The following is an 18,720-nucleotide window of genomic DNA, read 5'->3' on the forward strand; positions in this document are numbered from 1 at the left end:
TAAAAGAAAATAATTTAATGAGAACAGAGAGGGCAGACTAAACATTCTTCACAAAGGAAATAAAACTATTTTCCTTCCAACGTTTTCTAATGAGACCATAGTGGGGAACAGCCAGTTTTGTAAGGAGAGGGATCATAACAAATGCACCTTGAGCCTGTTGATACATCAGACAGTCCTTTTATTCGTATTTTCACAGCTGCTAGAGACAGCCCAAGTTGTGCCAAACATCTAGTGGTTATGCTTCAGTATGTGCCACTTAAATCTCTTCAGCCTCTAAAGAGCACGTGGCCTCTTGGGATTGATCTGCTTACTGGCTTGCTCTTCCTCTTGAAGTGTAGAGCGGAATGACTTCACTTTATCTGAGAGGAAAAGACATGATCGTAAAAAAAATAAAAAAAAAAAAGATTAATGTTAGCTGGAGCAGGATGTATTGTAATTGACAGGCAACTGCGTGTTTCAGTCATACCTCGGAGCTCAGTGAGGATATCTATCTTCTGGTCGAGGATCTGCTCCAGTTGAGTTGCGTACGACTCCACGTCATAATCCACTTCCTCTGTCATCTCCAGCAGCACCTTCTCATCTTCCAGCCACCGGATAGACTCCTGCTCACAGAGGACATACAAGTGCATATTCAGTCTATGACAGGCGGAGATGAAATCGAGCCAGAAGCACAGACGAATGTCCTCTGGTACCAATGGTACAAATGCATTTGTTAGAAGTGCTACGCTTTCTATGGAAGGACATGGACAACTGCTTTTGTTTTAAGGCTGGGTTGGTAAAGTTGACAAGCTAGCAAGATTTGAAAGTATCATCTCAAGGGGGCAAGGAGGCACGTCATTGGTTCTTTCCAAGCGGACCACGAGGCAGTGATTGGTTGGCATTTTTACAAGATTACAGCAGCTACAGATGACGGATGTAAAAAAAAAACTTTCAAACAATATATTAAAAAGTGTATAATGAAAAAAAGTTACATACCCTGTCTTTAATATTTACAATGTATAGATGTGTCAAAGTGTGACTCTAGCATTGTATTTGCAGACCTCCATGAATGTACGTACAGAAATTACAAAAGTCCTTAAGAGCAAATTATATATCTGTATGCATGTATGTGGACATAGCAAGAGTGAGCAAGAGTACATCAACAGTCATGTTTTCTTCAGTGTTCGGACCTGAAAAACAGCTCGGTGGTCCTCCAGGACCTGCTCCTCCATCTCCACTAACTGAGACACTGCCTCGTGGAAGGTAAAGAGCTGAGGAGACACTTCTTCCTCCTGCAAAACATATTTACATGGTCGACATGGGACACAGATTTAACATGGCTTCAGCAGCAACAAAAACTGGCCACATTACAGAGACCTGTGTTGAGATCACTGCTAGAATCCCAGTAGACATTATGTTGATTCCTTAAAGGCTCTAAATATTCTCTTTTGATTTCTCGCAAGCAACACAGTCTATCTATACAGTATCTCAACTATTAGGCTCCTCAACTATAAGGACCCCTGCACACTGCCTGTGTGGCGTGTCCGTTTTTATTTTGGCTCCTATGTTAACAGTTTAGAGCCTGCAAAGAGGACCAACACCTTTATCACACGCAAGCGTGTTGGAAGCATTTACAGTCAAAATAGAATTCGAAAAGATGTTTACATGTCATTTTGACACAAACACATTAAGTGAATGACATTTTGATGTTTGAAAGTATCTAGGTTTTGACATAAATGCAGATATGTAAAGAAAAAGAAATGAAGAATTATCAATTTTCAAATATTGCACCTGTCAATACAGAAAGAAATATTGAAATATGTGCAAACAAATGTACAAACACAAAAATATTGACAAAATAATGTTGACCACGCTATTATTTATGTTATCAAGGGGAAACATACATGTGTATGGACAAGGCTAGCAGCCGCGTCAGACATGTTTCTGGTGTGCCAAAAGCACAACGCAACAGAAACACCACGCAGGCAGTGTGCAGGAGCCATACGTTTTTGGAATCGATGCCGTTTGCCACAACTTTCCACTGCTTTAATAGCAGGCTTTGTTTCCAGAACAGTCACTGTCTATACCAAAATTGGTGACTAGGTACTTGATTATTTGGATGAGCCAAAATCAGGCAATTATGACTATAACCGTTTCATTTTATAGAAAATGAATTATATCACAAGATGCTGTATATTGATATTGTGATATGATGTTACATATACAGTGAGACCTTGTGTACTTACATTCTGCTCACAGAGCAGTTTGAGATCGTCTCTCTGCGGCGAGATACTCAGCCAGTCCTCGTCCAAAAGATCTAGCTGGTCTACAGCAGGGATGGTGGGTCGAACCCCCTCCATGACTTGGTTGGTGTCCACTGTCAGCTCCTTCACCCTGCAGAGAAAAGACATTGAGCCGGTTGGGACCGTTTTCTGCACAACGCAGACCCACTCTAAACATGGCTGCTGTTTAATTTGGGGTGTGACGTTAACTGTGTGTGGTGGTGGGGGGGGGGGGGGAACAGGATGGTAGCGTCATTACAGCAGTGACATCATGCATGGGGAAAATTGGCTGTGTTTGCTCTAATGGCTTTAATGAAACCTCACAGAGCTGATGAAGTATAACCACCCTGCTTCTGACCTGCAGGTACAGCGCTAATGAATTTGGACTATGTAAGAGGGATTACCTGCTGAGTCTGTTTAAACAAAAGCTGATCCTGGGTGCTTTTATTGAACAGCTTTGTGAACGCCTCAGTGTCATTATTGGTGCAAAACAGCAGCGGACACCTCATTAAGTCACTAATCCCACCCAGCTTTCACAGTTGGTGGTGTCACACAGAACAAATAGAAGAAACACACACATGAGCAGACAGATGTATTGTTCTTCAGAAGTTGGTGCAAAGAAAAAAGGTTATGTCCACAGCTTGGCCAAAGATAAAAGTTGAAGGAGGGGAGGATGAAAAGTGCCTTGTCATGCAGATGGGAAATAGATTTCATGAGCTTTCCACAGTGAACAGCTGATGAAATGAATGAATAACACCAAGATGAGATTTGAGGTTGTTAATCATTATGTAATAAATACCTGGATGGAGCACATGCATTGTGGTTGGTCTGTGTGTGTGTGTGTGTGTGTGTGTGTGTGTGTTGTGTGTGTGTGTGTGTGTGTGTGTGTGTGTAGTTCTGTGCTTTAGGGAGTGCTTGACCTGCTGGGAGAGGTATCAGCAAAGTCATCGTACTCAAAGGTATTGGTGGGCGAGTGCTCAGAGCGACTCCCCTGACCGCACTGAGAGAAGGGGATGTCTGACGGACTAATCCCGAACTCCTTCACTCTACACAGCGATGCCAGCCACACCATGGCACAGAGGAGCAGAGGGCGGGAGAGAAGTGGGGAAACAAAGCAGGAAAAAGAAGAGAGCGGATACAAGAGAGTCAGACAGAACTACTGAGAGTAGGCAGAGAAATGTACAATACCAACATTGATACAGCGGATTTCAATCCATACAAAAGATGCTGGGTATTATAGAGGAATTAAAAGGAGCTACGATTTTATAACTTTCCATAATTTCTGTTGATTCCTGTAGCAATAATGCACTGTTTAAATCACTGTAGTAGGTTAACATATTCCCACCTGTTGGCGTAGCGTAGTGTGTTGAGGGTATTCTCGCAGGATGTCATACCAGGAGAGATTGTAGCAATCTGTGCAGAGAAAGAGAAGATCATTAAAATAATAACATCTGGAAGATAAAGGAAGACATGGACATAGGATATTAATAAAAGGCAATGAACTGACCATGCATGTGCGGGAATTTTCCCCGATGAACGAGTCCCTCAGGACCTGGGTGAGCTTACTGGCTCTGAATGGAGTGTGAGGCTTGTTACGGCCAAGAGCCCTGATACACTCCTGAAACAAGAAAAGCAGAGACACATTGTATGGTTAATCAAAAATATCTAATATGAATCACTGTGTATTCTGCTGCTAAAGTAGCCAGAAATGTTTGGCAGCTGCCCACAAACCTTCAGGGCCAGCAGGCTTTTGTTGATCTCAGCTCCCTCCAGACGAGTTTGGCGGTCAGCACTCGATGTATCGGCCCCCCTCTCATTACCAGCAAGGTCGATGAGGGAGAACTTTCCGTGCATCTTCCCCTTCCTCCGGAGAATGATCTGGAAAACAGCGTGGCTGCGAGAGGAGTGTGCGTTGGCTGATGTCTGCCCTGACGTTCTGGAATTGAGAGGAAGGAGATATGAAGATGAACAGAAGGCAAAGAGAGCAAGAAAAGAACACTTGTAGGAAAGGAAAAAAAATGTGCATGACTTTCTGTTATTTGTCATGAACATGGTGTACAGAAATATGTTGTTCTATTACAAGACATTTGCACAAGTGAACAACTTATTTCATAGAGAACATAAATAAGTGAAATGCTGTGATCGTAATAACAACGTAATGAACAAAGAAGAATTCTAAGTCTTGCACCACTAACAACAACTGGATGGACAACGTTTCTGTTGTTATACCTGCAGCTGTTGCCAACTTCTATGAGTTTCAAGACCTCCTCGGTGCACTTGACGTCCTTCTCCTGAAGCCCCACAACCTGCACTTGCTGTTTCCCATCCTCCAGCACCCTCAGCTTGGCTTTACGATTCAACAAGTCGAACACCTAACAATACAAACACACAGTCAGCATTACTTATTTTTTATTTATTTTGTTTTTGAGGGGGGGGGGGGGTTACATATTATTATTATTATTATTATTATTATTATTATTACTTGCCTTTCCACTGTAGATTTCAAAAAATGTTGCATACACTTGTAGATCTAACTTCTTGTAGTTGGGTTTCTTCAACATGAGAAATACATCCCGAGCTGTGTGGAAAGAGACAAGAGATCTAAATATTGCACCAGAGCAAACAAAATACTTTATCATTTAATAACCAAACAATTTTTTTTAGCTCATTGACTTACCAGCTAATGCATAAATTCCTTTAGAGCAGTCTTGGTTCTTTCCCGAAAAATCTCCACCCATAGTCTAAAATACAGTACACAACATAAGCATTTTTAAACTGCATACAATTACAATAGAATTAAAATAGAGCAAAACTCTCAATAGGAACAGTTAGGTTTGTAAGTGATGTGGTTTTGGCTTTTTGAAGGAGTCATTGAGCCTGACTCACATGTGTTTTTCCACTGCCTGTCTGCCCATAGGCAAAGCAAGTGGCCATGCCCCTCTCAAAAATGGTCTCCACTAGAGGTCTGGCAGTGAACCTGCAGGATGAGGACAGAACACACATTTATTCAACACTCCATCTGCAAAAGCAAGATGTAACATCTAACAATTATGTACACAAGCAAGAAACACATTAATTCAGTTCTGTCAAACAACGCATTTTCCTCATCATATTGACTACATTAACTAACATAAAACAATTGTTACAAACCTGTAAACCATCTCATTGGTGGTGCTGTCATCAAAGGCGTAGTCAAAGCGGAAGGTCTGGTTCTCCAGGTAGCGGGTCAGGTCCACTTTTTGTTTAGGTTCATGAACCATCACTACGTCCTTACTGGGGATGGTGATCACATCCAAATCCTTCATGGACAACTCTGGAAGCCAGCACAGGCATGACTCTCAATCACAATAATACTTTGGCGGAAAACCTTTTAGAAAGACTACACCGAATGATGGAAGACCTTACCTTTCTTGTTGAGTGGACGTTTCCTCACACAAACACATATCCTATGCTCTTCAATCTAGACAGTGCAACAAAGACAATGTCATTATATTCTTCCTTTAGGGTCAACACCGAGCAATCAGGAGAGAAGAAGAAGCTTCATCCACTCACCAGATCTGCGGTGGTCAGGGGCCGGTAGTCTAGACTGGCTCGGAAATCTCGGATCATATACATGATCTCATAGTTAGGGATGGTGGTATCCACCTCCTGAAGGAGTAACAAAGGGAAAGAGTGAGGTGCCAGCTAGTTCCCCAATAGGTGGATCAATGTAATGTATTTTAATCTACCATCTCAATGTCAAGAGCATAAGTGGGTATGAAGATTGAATATAATATTCTTTTTATTAAGAGGGAGAAAGGTGAATCACACTGATGTACCTGAGCTCTCTTCTCCCTGAGCTCCTGTTGCTGCAGCCGGCGCCTCTCTCTCTTCTCCTGCAGTTTCTCCACCTCCTTCACGCAGTTGGACTTCCTCCGCGCTGCCATAAAGACAAGGGAAACAGTCACTCTACTGCCGTTCACAGGATATGCCAACAGCCTCTTTGTAAAATGGTCTCTTCCTCTCTTATTCTTCCTCCAAACAGTTTCTTCTACTTCCTCAGTCTTTTCCCTTGGCTTGAGCAGTGTCTTTCTCCCAGCGAGTCTTGCCTTTCTCATGGTGGTCCTTCAAACAGAAGGGAGACTTTGGGCTATTTTTTTAACAAAGCAGTATATGGATAGTGCTCAAGCACAAAGGACACAGGGGCTGGCGCAAACTGCCTCCAGTATAACACTAGCTTCTTTCTCTACATAAATAAAAAGGCCTATACAGTATGTTCACAATCTTCTCTTCTCGTGTATACCTTTTATCTGCATCCTAAAACACAACTGGACTGAGGGACTGCTACAACAAATCATTCATATTGTGCGATATGTACCCCGTATTACTTCAATAACTTGAAATTAAATTAGAGGGGGAAGTAATTAAAATCAACCAGTAATCAAACAGAAGCTCATTCCAAATCTCCCAGCACAGCACACCCACAGATTAGTGGTGTTTCAGGTCATATAATAAGAGAACACAAGTTAGCAAACATGTGAGTAAAAGCCCTTTCTGATCACTTGCAGAGTTCATAAAAAACAGTGTTATCTGATTAGCTCTGGCTCGCTGCTACCGCCCCAGCTTCCCACTGTAAAGCCTGGTCGCAGATCTGTAATACAATTCTGGCATCCCATTGGCTCCAGTCCCTGAAAACCCAGACCATCAGAGCAGAGGGATTAATAATCTACTCTAATCTGGGAGGAGAAGATGAGCTGGGTCAGCAGTTGGACAAGGCAGTATAAGAGGGATGCATCACCATCACTACTTGAGGGTTGCTCTGTCTCACAGGTGGTGGGAGAGCTAAGCGTCTCCCTCCTTCTCCCCTGATTCCATCAAATGACAGCGAGCGGTTGGATGGAATGGGAGCTAAAGAAAAAAGGTTATTGTTGTTGTCTGTGCCTTGAGAAGAAACATAGCGCCACAGGCTTTTCCACACGTGTACTTGTGTGTGACTCAGCAAAAATCTGACAGGGAAAAGACAGTTGCAGCCAGCCAGGAGCGCAAATATTTCCCCCCCAGTCTAATACCCAGAAAGCCTGTCTGCTGGATGGATTGTGTTTGTGCTACTTCCCCACCACAGCTCAGAATAGTATCTGGCAGACATTTTGGGAGTACAATTTTCTGGTAAGACTAGAGGACTCTCACTTTCTATGGGGAACTCAATTAGAATCACCATAAGGCATTGAGGGTAGGGGAAACATTCAGGTGATACATACAAAGCTGTCCAGACTCCTTTCTGGATAGCAGGTGATGTGAGGATTCTGTGATAAACATGCGGTCAACAAAAACATGACACACACAGTTTTATAGATGGCCTAAACAACTTAATCAAAAATACTGTAAATGTTAAAAAGCAATGGAATTGTTTACAATTCATTTCATAACATTTTTTATCATCAATATCATTTTATAAAAGATAATTTCTGGATTTGGATTTCAATGCTTACAACTAGTTTGCTGAAAACATTTTCTGGAGAAAGGTCCCGTTTGGTTCACAGGTTAGTTTAATTATAAAACAAATGAGTGTTTGATCAGGTTACCATTCTGCAGTTGTTGTTGCTGCTGAGCTTGAGTGAGCTGTGTAGGCTGCAGAGACGGGGGTGGCGGAGCAGGCTCTGGTTGTTGAGGTTGTGGTTGTCTGGCCCGGGTCGGAATCCCTGAAAACACAAAACCACAAAAGATTGGTAATGATACATAATATAATATAATATAATAACAAATATAATATATGGTCTGGAGTCTTGTAGTTGATACATGAGCTTCAAGTTTTCAGAATCATGCGCATAGTTCCTTTTTTTGTGTGTAAAAACTATAATACAGCATTTTTTTCCCGGTACATGTCACGCCAGACAACCAGTTGTCAGTGGTCACTGGTGTGACCAGTGTAATTGAACTATTCCCAGAGAAGTGCATGAAACAAACCTCTATTATCCCTGGACGGAGTGTCATTCTTACTAGGTGCTATCGTCCGACGGTTCTGCAAGAAAAAAAACAAAAGCTACAGTAAAATATTCTAGCTAAGAGGATTAAGGTTTAGTGAATCATAATTTCACTTCTACATATATCAAAGCTGTTCTGGCCCTGAAAAAGGAAACCCATACTGTTTTTGTTTTTTTTAGTTTTCAGCCTCTTTTGCCTACCTCTGCAATGTAGTACAGATACAGAAATAGACAAAGCCTGAGAATCAGATTAGTACTAAGGCCTCCTTTGTCAACACCAATGTTTGTGATGGCGCTGCTAATGCACGCATCTTAAAAGTTTATTAAAAAAAAAAAAAAAAAAAAAAAAAAAATGAGAGTACACCTTGTCCAAATCACAAAAGGCTGAAACTCCCTGTATATATTGTTGTTAGGATGTTGTCAGGATGATTCTTGTACAGGTTATGGATCTACTTCATCAGAGAATCTACTTTACAGGTTATTTAAGTACCAACAGTACTTTGTTACAGGCGATTGAGCAGGTTAAATCCCCAGTGTAACATTTACCAAATTAATCCCAGTGTTAACAGTGTTAATGGTGCAGTGGCAGTCCTAATCTACTGTGCACCACACATAGTGTACTTTACAGGACCAATTAGTTGGGTTCTATATTAAGGTCCAGCAAACTGCTGCCACATAACTACCTGAGCCAGTCTGAGCACTTTAGATGCACAGTCCCTCACATGGAAGGAATGAGGAAAGAAAGAAAGCTGCGTTTTTGTTTAAACAATCCAAACTATATTACACAAATTTGTTACTACAAGTTGTGTGTACTCACCTTTGCAATTTTATTGACCTTCACACATGTCGGTGTAGGTGGGGGTGGAGTCTCTGGACTAGGGGCAATTTCCTCATCTGGAGCCACATCTGGGTTAAGTGCAAATATACTCTCCAAGTCAATCTGTCCAAGAGAGGTATTAATGCCAACAGATTACATAAATGCCAATTAACCGATGGTTGGCATAAGACAGTGTATTTGTTTAATAGTCTCCCTATAAGCAAACAAGCAGAGAGAAAGGCTGTAGCAGAGGTTCAGGCTTGACATCAGTCAGACTTGTATTACAATCTAATGACTTTATTGTTTAATGTAAAATAAAATAGACTTGCATCTTGACTTTGACTTCAACACCAATGACTTGAGACTTCCCTTGGACTTTGACTTGAATGACCTGATACCCCCCATAGCCCAGAGATAAAAACAATTATGCTTCTATTAGTTTCTCGTGAGCATTTATCAGTGTGCAACAAACAACTGATGCAGTGTAATTTGCCATACTTCTATGGGCTCAAGATCTAAAGCAGTGATTCTCAACGACCACTAATAAGCTTACTTTTTAACAAGTACTAAATGAATTAACATATTTTAACCTACTATATCACTTTTTAAAAACGTTGACAGAACTAATTTTTTCAATATAAAAAGGTCATTTTTTGGCTTGCTTTTCAACTTATGAATTTATTTACCATTGCAGTACATTTTAAGTGGCAAAAATACAAGCTGATGAAAGCTGCTGTCTGAATGAGGACACTATAAACTTTTACCAGCCACCTTTTAAGACTACGTAGGTTAAGTCTTTGATACCAAAATGTCACAGTCACAGTGTGGTAATGGGATTGCTGCTTTCAAGATTTGGTAGCCTAAATGTTGTATTCAGCAATATTATTGTCCGACGTTCAGTTAACCAGAGAAACAGAGTGAGAAAGTAAAAAAAAAGAAAGAGGAGAAAATACAGATAGAGCTTGAGATGATACAAGACAATAATTTAATAGATATCTATTCACTGCCCAAACCAAATGTTAATGCCATTCCAAATTCCAAAATCTCATACACCAGGGAAATATATTAGTAGGTCTATATATAGCTAATAGAGTGCTGGACAGTATTCCGGTCTATACCGTATAACAGTATTAATTTCCCGTTTGATATTAATTTTTCATATACTATAATACATTGCCGCAGAGAGGGCTGTGGCCAAAGTAATCAGCGAGTGAATTGAGAACGGGAGTCGTTGTGGCTTAAACAATTTCTAACTATTACTACTATATTACTATTACTACTACAATTTGACGTTTTCATATTTACATCGCCAAACTGCATGCTGGGTAATATTATAGCAGCTAGCCAGCCAGGCAGCATAACAGTCTAAGCTGGGAGATGCTCCGGTCACTACTGCACATTTAAGAACAGAAAGTTAGAGGATGACGAAAGACCGGCACCAGAACAACGTAGCTCAAAAGAAGAGCCGTCTGCTGTTCTGAAGTTTTTTGTTTCTAAAAATAATCGGACATAATTTAGCCACTGTTGTTGCCTGTTGCTCTAACATTACTTGGATGCGCTAATGTTACACGGCTGTGCTAACATCCACAGCCATACTAATGTTAAAAACATGTCACTTCAAGCATGCAGCGGCCAATAATAGGAACGCAAGACGGAGAGAAAGACCGGTTCAGAGCAATGATTAAAACACTGGATTTAAGAAGTATGCCTCGCTAAAAATTCGTCCGCCAACCTACTAACATCATTCACCAACCAAGGAGGGTGACACGTTCAGTCACCCACTTTTCACCGAACTTACCTGTGGCCAAGGTAGTGTGTATCCAACTATTTTGTTTTGAAAGGGAAACAATCTTAAAGTTGTTTGTATGTTTATTCATTAAATTTAAGTTTATTTTACTACTTTGCAGTTTGCACAATAAAAATAGTTTAGTTTATGTAACTGTTTCATGCATTATCCTATTTTAGCATATAATTGCTTTGTAATATTCTATGTACTCTAGACAGTAGAATAAACCATTATAAACCTTATATTAAGGGTCAGTCAAGCAAAAAAAGAAAATACCGTGATATACAAAAGCCTTGCCATTTGTGTGATGAAGGACTGGTCATTTATGTTAGGGGTGTGACAGGGATCAGTCAATCAAGCAATGGAGTGAGAGGAATACATTGTGAATATTGAATTGTTCAGTTGAAGGTAAATTAGGCTTAAAAATCTGCATGGTTCCCCTTTAACATTGAATCCCATTGAATGGTTTCATATAAAAATGCCTCGTCCCTGAACCATATCGTAGCCCCATGTATCTAGCTACGTATCGTCCTATAAAAGGAGAGATACACATCTCTACTGGTTGTGTAATCATCACAACTTCTGAATGCATTATTTATTGCTATTGAAAAAGAAAGCACATGGTGCTTTAGTGGTAATAAATGGTCATTTACCTCTTTGCCTTTTGTGTCTCCGTTTTCTATCCACTCCACTGTGACACTCTCGTTGTCCTCATTCAGTGAGGTCACCATTGCCTGGTGGATACGCCCTGTGAAAGTATCATAGACAAGAGAAACACAAACATCAGACAGGCATACTAACACCTAAAAGTGAAGGCAGTGCACAAAAATCAAAACTAGGGCCAAAATTATTTTAGGGCCCTTGCAAGTTTATTAGCGACAATGGTGGCAATATTTCAATTTACGTGGAGTAACAATGGCCATGCATGTGCTACTCACCACCTGATGTTTTAGTAATGAAAGACACAAACACACACAGGTTAACATAAAATGGATTTCACTAATACCTTGGGCTTTAGCAAGGTAATGTATTTAGAAGGGTAATTACAAAAGGCCTAATTACCACCTGCACGCCTGATCAGATCTGTACCTAGTAGTAGGCCGGTTAAATTAAAACATAGCACGTTTTAAGAATATTTTCTAAAGACATGATTATTGCCTGTGTATTGCAGGGTCACTTACTGCAAATCGGGCTGGGTGGTTGGTGATTCAATATTATTGCTTAGCAGCTATCAGCTTGTGCAATGATGCAAATTTGTATTATCACATAATTTCTACTGCTAAATAAATGAATCAATGGTCAAGTTGTAATTAAAAGATAATAAATTGACATGAGAACTTGTTGTACACGTATGAAGAATTTGGTGACATGTAATGCAAATAGTGGATCACAGGCCGTTGCTTTGTCAGTTTAATATAATCTATCTATCTATCTAAATATTGTGATCGTGATCTTGATCATGTCACCTAACCCTAAACTTCACAAAATTTTTCGAAAACAGCTTGGTATACAGCAGTGTTTAATGTTTGGCATTAGGCAGAGGCTACTCTTAGTAACATCTGACTATGACCCATTAGAGAGAATTGCTGACAACAGAGACAAGCACAGCTGCTGCAGCAGCCTGTATGCTTCTCTCCGCCTCTCTGTCTGCAGCGTAATAATACCAGCTGTAAAGAGCCTGCTCAGCCCTCCCATCTTTGTGGATTGTATGCTGTAAATTCTCTGTACGATCCAGGGAAACACCATGTTCCCCTATCCATTATTCAGGAGACACGCAGGGAGCTAGCAAGCAAAGAGGCTTTTAGTGTTCCCAACTGCTGAACATTTCACGGATTTACCTTACAATGGTTTTTTTTGGCAAAATGCAAAAAAAGCAAATATATATTGCTATAATATATTGTCATAAAAATGGGAGAGTTGCAGGGAAAAAATGTTTGTACTCTGAAGATCAGGAAACTCTGGTTTTAGGTACTATGTCAAGGCCACGTACAAGTAAGCCACAATATTGAGCCACCACTAGTCTTGCATTGCCAGACCCTCCACAGCGGTGTATTCCACACAGCATTCTGGGATAGGAGGAAAACGTGTTCTGGTTTATTGGTAATAAACTCAATTGTACCTACCTATATTTCTTTGACCTCACACAAGACACTACCTTAAATGGGTCATGAGTTTTAAAAAGGGGGCGTTGTTTAAACATTGTGGGCGGGCCAAACCATGACCAATGACAAATTAAAATCAATCCAATCCAACTTTATTTGTTGAGCACTTTAAAAACAACCAAAGTGCTTTACAGAAAATACATTATTATTATTATTTTACAGTGAAAATAATGCCTGTTTAAGAAGAGCCCTGTTTAACGTGCAGAGGCAGATCATTCAACAATTTTGGAGCAGACACCGCAAAGGCACGGCACCCTCTGAGCTTCCACTTAGTTTTAGGCACACTCAGGAGCAGATGATCATCTGACCTGAGAGCGTGTTGGTACGTAAGGGCGTGTAAGCTCAGCGAGGTAGGTCGCAATAAAAGCAATAAAAAAATTTAAAAATGGATCCTAAATTTAATAGGCAGCCAGTGGAGTGAGGCTAAAATGGGGGAATGTGCTCATGTTTACGTGTGCCAGTTAAAAGAAGTGCAGCAGCATTCTGTACCATCTGGAGACGGGCGATGGAGGACCCACCTATCCCCACATAACGTGCATTGCAGTAATCCAGCCTAGTGGTAACAAAGGCATGGATTACCATCTAAAAGTGCTGTCTTGACAGCATTGGCTTTATTTTGGCCAGCTGCCTCAAGTGTAAGAAACTTGATTTGCCAACAGCATTGATCTGACTGTCAAACTTAAGCTCCATGTCCACTCTAACCCCTAGGTTTTTGAGGCAAGGTTTAACATGCTGTACCAAGGAACCCAGATCTACGTGGGGGGGTCCGCAGTGGTGCCACCAAAAACCATAGCTTCCGTCTTTTCATCTTTAAAATTTTAAAAGTTCAGAGCCATCCAGGCCTTTATGACGTTGAGACACTTAAGTAGCTATCTGACGGAGTATGCATCTTTCTTTTTAAGAGGCACATAAATCAGACTGTCATCTGCGTAACAGTGGAATGAAATACCATGTTTCTTAAATGTTGAACCAAGTGGGAGCAAATAAAAAGAGGAAAAGGAGAGGGCCAAGAACGGAGCCCGTGGAACCCCACACAAAAGAGGAGAAGTGGAGGATACACAGTCACCAAGGCTAACACAAAAGTTCGGTCAGTCAAGTACAATTGAACCAACCCAGTGCTTAACCCTGATGCCCACCCATGCTTCAAACGTGGTAATCAATATTTCATAGTCCACTGTGGTCAAATGCAGCATTAAATCAAAAAGCACAAGGATAACACAGTCACCAGAATCAGTAGCTAAAATACATTTAAAAACTCTTAACCTCATGTTGTCCTTGGGCAAATTGACCCGTTTTCTCTTAGTTTAATTTTTTTTGTCACAAAACAATGGGCCGTTGAAATAATGTCAACATTAAAAAGTACAAATAAAAAAGCATCCACAACATTAAAAGTGACAAAAAAATAATAATGTTTAAAAAAAGTGACCAAAACACTTTTTTTTTTTCATGGTTGATGGGAAGAAACACAAGGGGCAAAAGAGCTGATTCTGTGCTGTGCAACGTTTTTTTAAAAGGGGTGTAGAAGGTTGTATAGAGTAATCACGCTGTTCTTTGAGGTCTCCTGATAGGGGTATGTAACATTTGTTGGGCTAAAAATGTTGTTTAGCTGTTCTTTTGGCCCTCACACCACCTGCTAAATTGGGCTGGCTTGAAACGAGAGCTTTTCTGCCTTATATGGTCTGCTCATGAAAATTTAATAAGCTGCCGGCTGATTGGTTGTGGCAACGAGCTTTGCGCTGCACACAACATGACTAAAACTCCAAGGGGGGCATGCAGGTTTCCCATGTTTGAGCCTGAATAGAGGAAGGGGTTGCCGAGGAGCCCCCAGAAATTTGGGAAAAGACTAATGCCATTTAAAAACAAATTTAGAGGAGACGAAAGCCCGGCACCAGAACAACGACTCAAAGAAGGGGTTTGCTGTTTGAAGTTTTTTTTCAAAAAATAAGGACAAATTTCCCCTGTTGTTGCCTGTTGCTCTAAAACTTGGATGCCCGCTAATTTTCCCCACGGCTTGCTAACATCCCCCACCCATACAATGTTAAAAAATGTCACCAAGATCGCGGCCAAAAATGGGAACGCAAGACGGGGAAAACCGGTTCAGACAAATTAAAACACGGGTTTTTAAAAAGTATGCCTCGAAAAAATTCTGCCCCCCAAACCTACAACCATTCCCCCCAAGGGAGGGGTGACACTTCATCCCCACTTTCAACGAACTTCCCTGGGCCAAGGTATGTGTATCCAAATTTTTTTTAAAGGGAAACAATTTTAAAAGTTGTTTGTTGTTTATTCTTTAAAATTTAAGTTTATTTTATATTTGAGTTTGAAAAAAAAAATAGTTTATTTATGTAACTTTTCATGCATTCCTTTTTTAGCTAAAATTTTGCTTTGTAATTTTTTTTTTACTTAGACAGTAGATAAACCATATTTAAACCTTTTTTAAGGGTCAGTCAAGCAAAAAAAAAAAAATCCCGTGATTCAAAAGCCTTGCCTTTGTTGATAAGGCTTGGTATTTATTTTAGGGGGGGGGATCTCAACAAGCAAAGGAGTGAGAGAATAATTTGAATTAATTGTCATTTAAGGTAATTGGGCAAAAAACCCCGGTTTCCCTTTAACTTTTGAACCCCTTGAATTGTTTCATAAAAAAACCCTGCCCTGAAATATTTTAGCCCCAGTACTGTAGTTGTCATAAAAGGAGAAAACCTTTACGGTTGTGAAAATCATCACAATTTTGAATGCTTTATTGCTATTGAAAAAAAAACATGGTGCTTTGGGGGGTAATAAGGGTTTAAAACTCTTTGCCTTTTGTGTCTCCTTTTCTATCCCCTCCAGGTACCTTCCGTTGTCCCTTCAGTGAGGTCACCATTCCCGGTGGATCCCCCTGTAAGTATCATAGACAAAGAAAAAACAAGACGGGCAAAATAAAAACTAAAGTGAAGGCAGTGCCAAAAATAAAAACTAGGGCCAAATTATTTTGGGGCCCCTTGAAAGTTTTTTAGCGCAAGGTGGCAATTTTAATTTTACCTGGAGAAACAGGCCATGCTTGCTACTCCCCCTGTTTTTAGTAATAAAAGACAAAAAACACACAGGAACAAAAAATGATTTCCAATACTTGGTTTTAGAAGGAAGTATTTGAAGGGTAATTACAAAAGCCTTTTTACACCTGCCGCCTGATCAGATCTGTCCCTGATGGGGCCGGGTTAATTAAAAACATAGCATTTTTTAAAATTTTTTCCCAGAATGTTTATTGCCGTGTTTGAGGGTCACTTACGCAAATCGGGTGGGTGGTTGGTATTAAATATTATTGTACATATAAACTTGTGCAATGATACAAATTTGTATTATCAAAAATTTTTTCCCCGCTAAAAAAATGAATAAATGTCAAGTTGAAATTTAAAAAAGAATAATTGACGAAATTTGTTTTACACGTTAAATTGGTAAATGTAATGCAATAGTGGATCACGGGCCCTTGCTTTGTCTTTTAAATATAACTATCACTTTTAAATTTTTATCGGACTGATCTGTCCCAAACCCCTAAACTTAAAAATTTTTCAAAAAACGTTTGGTAACAGCTTTTTAATTTTTTGGCTTTAGGAAAGGGGTATTTGAAAAATTGACTAGACCATAGAGAAAATTTGCTGACACAGAAAAGCACCGCGCGCAGCCTGGCTTCTGCCGCCCTCTGTCGCAGCGTAATAATACCGGTAAAGAGCCTGCTCACCCCCCCATTTTTGTGGTTGTAGCTAAAAATTCTCGGACGCCCCGGAAACCCTTTCCCCTATCCATTTTTCAGGAGAACCAGGGAGCTAGAAACCAAGAGGTTTTTATGCCCCAAAGCTGAACATTCACGGTTTTACTTACAAGGGGTTTTTTTTGGCAAAATGAAAAAAAAGAAAAATAATATTGCTAAAATATTGTCTAAAAAGGGGGAGAGTTGCAGGGAAAAAATTTGTTTGACTCTGATCAGAAATCGGTTTGGTTATGTCAAGGCACGTACGTAAGCCCCAATATTAGCCCACTAGTTGCATTCCCCGACCCCCCCAGCGGGTATTCCACACCATTCTGGGAAAAGGGGGGAAAGGGTTGGTTTTTGGTAAAAAACCTTTTTTTAAAACCATATTTCTGACCCACAAAAGACACTCCCTTTAAAGGGGGCATGGTTTTAAAAAGGGGGCTTTGTTTTAAACATTGTGGGGGGGCCAAACCAGGACCAATGAAAATTAAAATCAACCCAAACCCAAAATTTTTTTGGTTGAGCACTTAAAAAAAAAACCAAAGTGCTTTACAAAAAATACATTTTTATTATTTTTTACAGGAAAAAAAGCTTTTTAAGAAGACCTTTAAAAGGCAAGGCAGTATTCAAAATTTTTGGAGCAACACGAAAAGGGAGGCACCCTGGGGCTTCCCTATTTTTTAGGCCCCCGGGAGAGAGACATCTGACCTGAAGCTTTGTTGGTACGTAAGGGCTGTAAGCTCACGGGAGGTCCAATAAAGCTAAAAAATTTAAAATGGATTAAATTTAATAGGCGCCAGGGGAGTGAGGCTAAAAGGGGGGGGAATTGCTATTTTTACGGGCCATTTTAAAAGAAGTGCACAGCATTCTTACATTGGGACAGGCGAGGAGGACCCCCACCATCCCCACAAAGGCATTGCATAACCACCTAGTGGTAACAAAGCAGGTTACCACTAAAAGTGCTGTTTTGACAGATGGCTTTTTTGGCCAGCTCCCAAGGTAAGAAACTGATTTGCAACAGCTGATCGACGGAAAAACTTAAGCTCCATGCCCCCTCAACCCCTAGGTTTTTGAGGAAGGTTAAACATGCTGTACCAAGGAACCCAGATTACGGGGGGGGGTCCGCAGGGGTTTCCCAAACAAAAAACCATAGTTTCCCGTTTTTTCATCTTTAAAATTTTAAAAGTTCAGAGCCTCCAGGCCTTATAAAGTTGAGACACTTAAGTGCTATCTGACGGAGTATGATCTTCTTTTTAAGAGGCACATAAATCAGACTGTCATCTGGTAACAGTGGAAGAAATACCATGTTCTTAATTTGTTGAACCAAGGGGAGCAAATAAAGAGAAAAAAGGGAGAGGGCCAAAAATGAGCCCTGTGGAACCCCACACAAAAGAGGAGAAGTGGAGGATACACAGTCACCAAGGCTAACACATAAAGTTCGGTCAGTCAAGTACAATTTGAACCACTCCAGTGCTATAACCCTGATGCCCACCCATTGCTTCAAAACGTGTAATCAATATTTCATAGTCCACTGTGTCAAATGCAGCCATTAAATCAAAAAGCACAAGGATAACACAGTCACCAGAATCAGTAGCTAAAAATACATTAAAAACTCTTAACCCTCATGTTGTCCTTGGGTCAAATTGACCCGTTTTCTCTTAGTTTAATTTTTTTTTGTCACAAACAATGGGCCGTTGAAATAATGTCAACATTAAAAAGTACATAAAAAAGCATCCACAACATTAAAAAGTGACAAAAAAATAATAATGTTGAAAAAAAGTGACCAAAACATCTTTTTTTTTTTCATGGTTGATGGGAAGATAACACAAGGGTCAAAAGAGCTGATTCTGTGCTGTGCAACGTTTTAACCCCGTATTGGAAAACCTCTAGAATATTATGTTCTTCCAGAAAGGCCATTAATAGACGGCACAATCTTCTCCACGATTTTTGAAAGGAAAGGCAGTTTGGAGATAGACCTGAAATTTTCAAGGACTGCAGGATCTA

At 40.2% G+C, this 18,720-nt stretch overlaps 1 protein-coding gene across 4 annotated transcripts in view; it reads right to left on the minus strand.

Moving 5' to 3' along the window:
- Positions 1–18,720, minus strand: part of kif2a (kinesin family member 2A) — a 24,462-nt gene continuing 5,742 nt past the window's right edge. The window contains exons 2-22 of one of the 4 annotated variants that reach the window (XM_032515692.1): positions 11,478–11,572; positions 9,039–9,161; positions 8,205–8,259; positions 7,823–7,939; positions 7,499–7,543; positions 6,080–6,180; positions 5,814–5,909; positions 5,667–5,721; positions 5,412–5,574; positions 5,148–5,238; positions 4,939–5,002; positions 4,748–4,839; positions 4,491–4,633; positions 3,993–4,197; positions 3,769–3,879; positions 3,607–3,674; positions 3,182–3,307; positions 2,226–2,373; positions 1,170–1,271; positions 467–602; positions 1–359 (exon numbers count right to left, since the gene is read on the minus strand). In XM_032515692.1, the coding sequence (XP_032371583.1) occupies positions 274–359; positions 467–602; positions 1,170–1,271; positions 2,226–2,373; positions 3,182–3,307; positions 3,607–3,674; positions 3,769–3,879; positions 3,993–4,197; positions 4,491–4,633; positions 4,748–4,839; positions 4,939–5,002; positions 5,148–5,238; positions 5,412–5,574; positions 5,667–5,721; positions 5,814–5,909; positions 6,080–6,180; positions 7,499–7,543; positions 7,823–7,939; positions 8,205–8,259; positions 9,039–9,161; positions 11,478–11,572 (2,222 nt within the window). In that variant the 3' untranslated portion in view covers positions 1–273. The remainder of the gene's footprint in view (positions 360–466; positions 603–1,169; positions 1,272–2,225; positions 2,374–3,181; positions 3,308–3,606; positions 3,675–3,768; positions 3,880–3,992; positions 4,198–4,490; positions 4,634–4,747; positions 4,840–4,938; positions 5,003–5,147; positions 5,239–5,411; positions 5,575–5,666; positions 5,722–5,813; positions 5,910–6,079; positions 6,181–7,498; positions 7,544–7,822; positions 7,940–8,204; positions 8,260–9,038; positions 9,162–11,477; positions 11,573–18,720) is intronic. The other 3 variants (XM_032515693.1, XM_032515694.1, XM_032515695.1) reach the window with 3 other exon arrangements.

The sequence above is a fragment of the Etheostoma spectabile genome, chromosome 5, assembly GCF_008692095.1.
Source record: "Etheostoma spectabile isolate EspeVRDwgs_2016 chromosome 5, UIUC_Espe_1.0, whole genome shotgun sequence".
Lineage (NCBI taxonomy): Eukaryota > Metazoa > Chordata > Actinopteri > Perciformes > Percidae > Etheostoma > Etheostoma spectabile.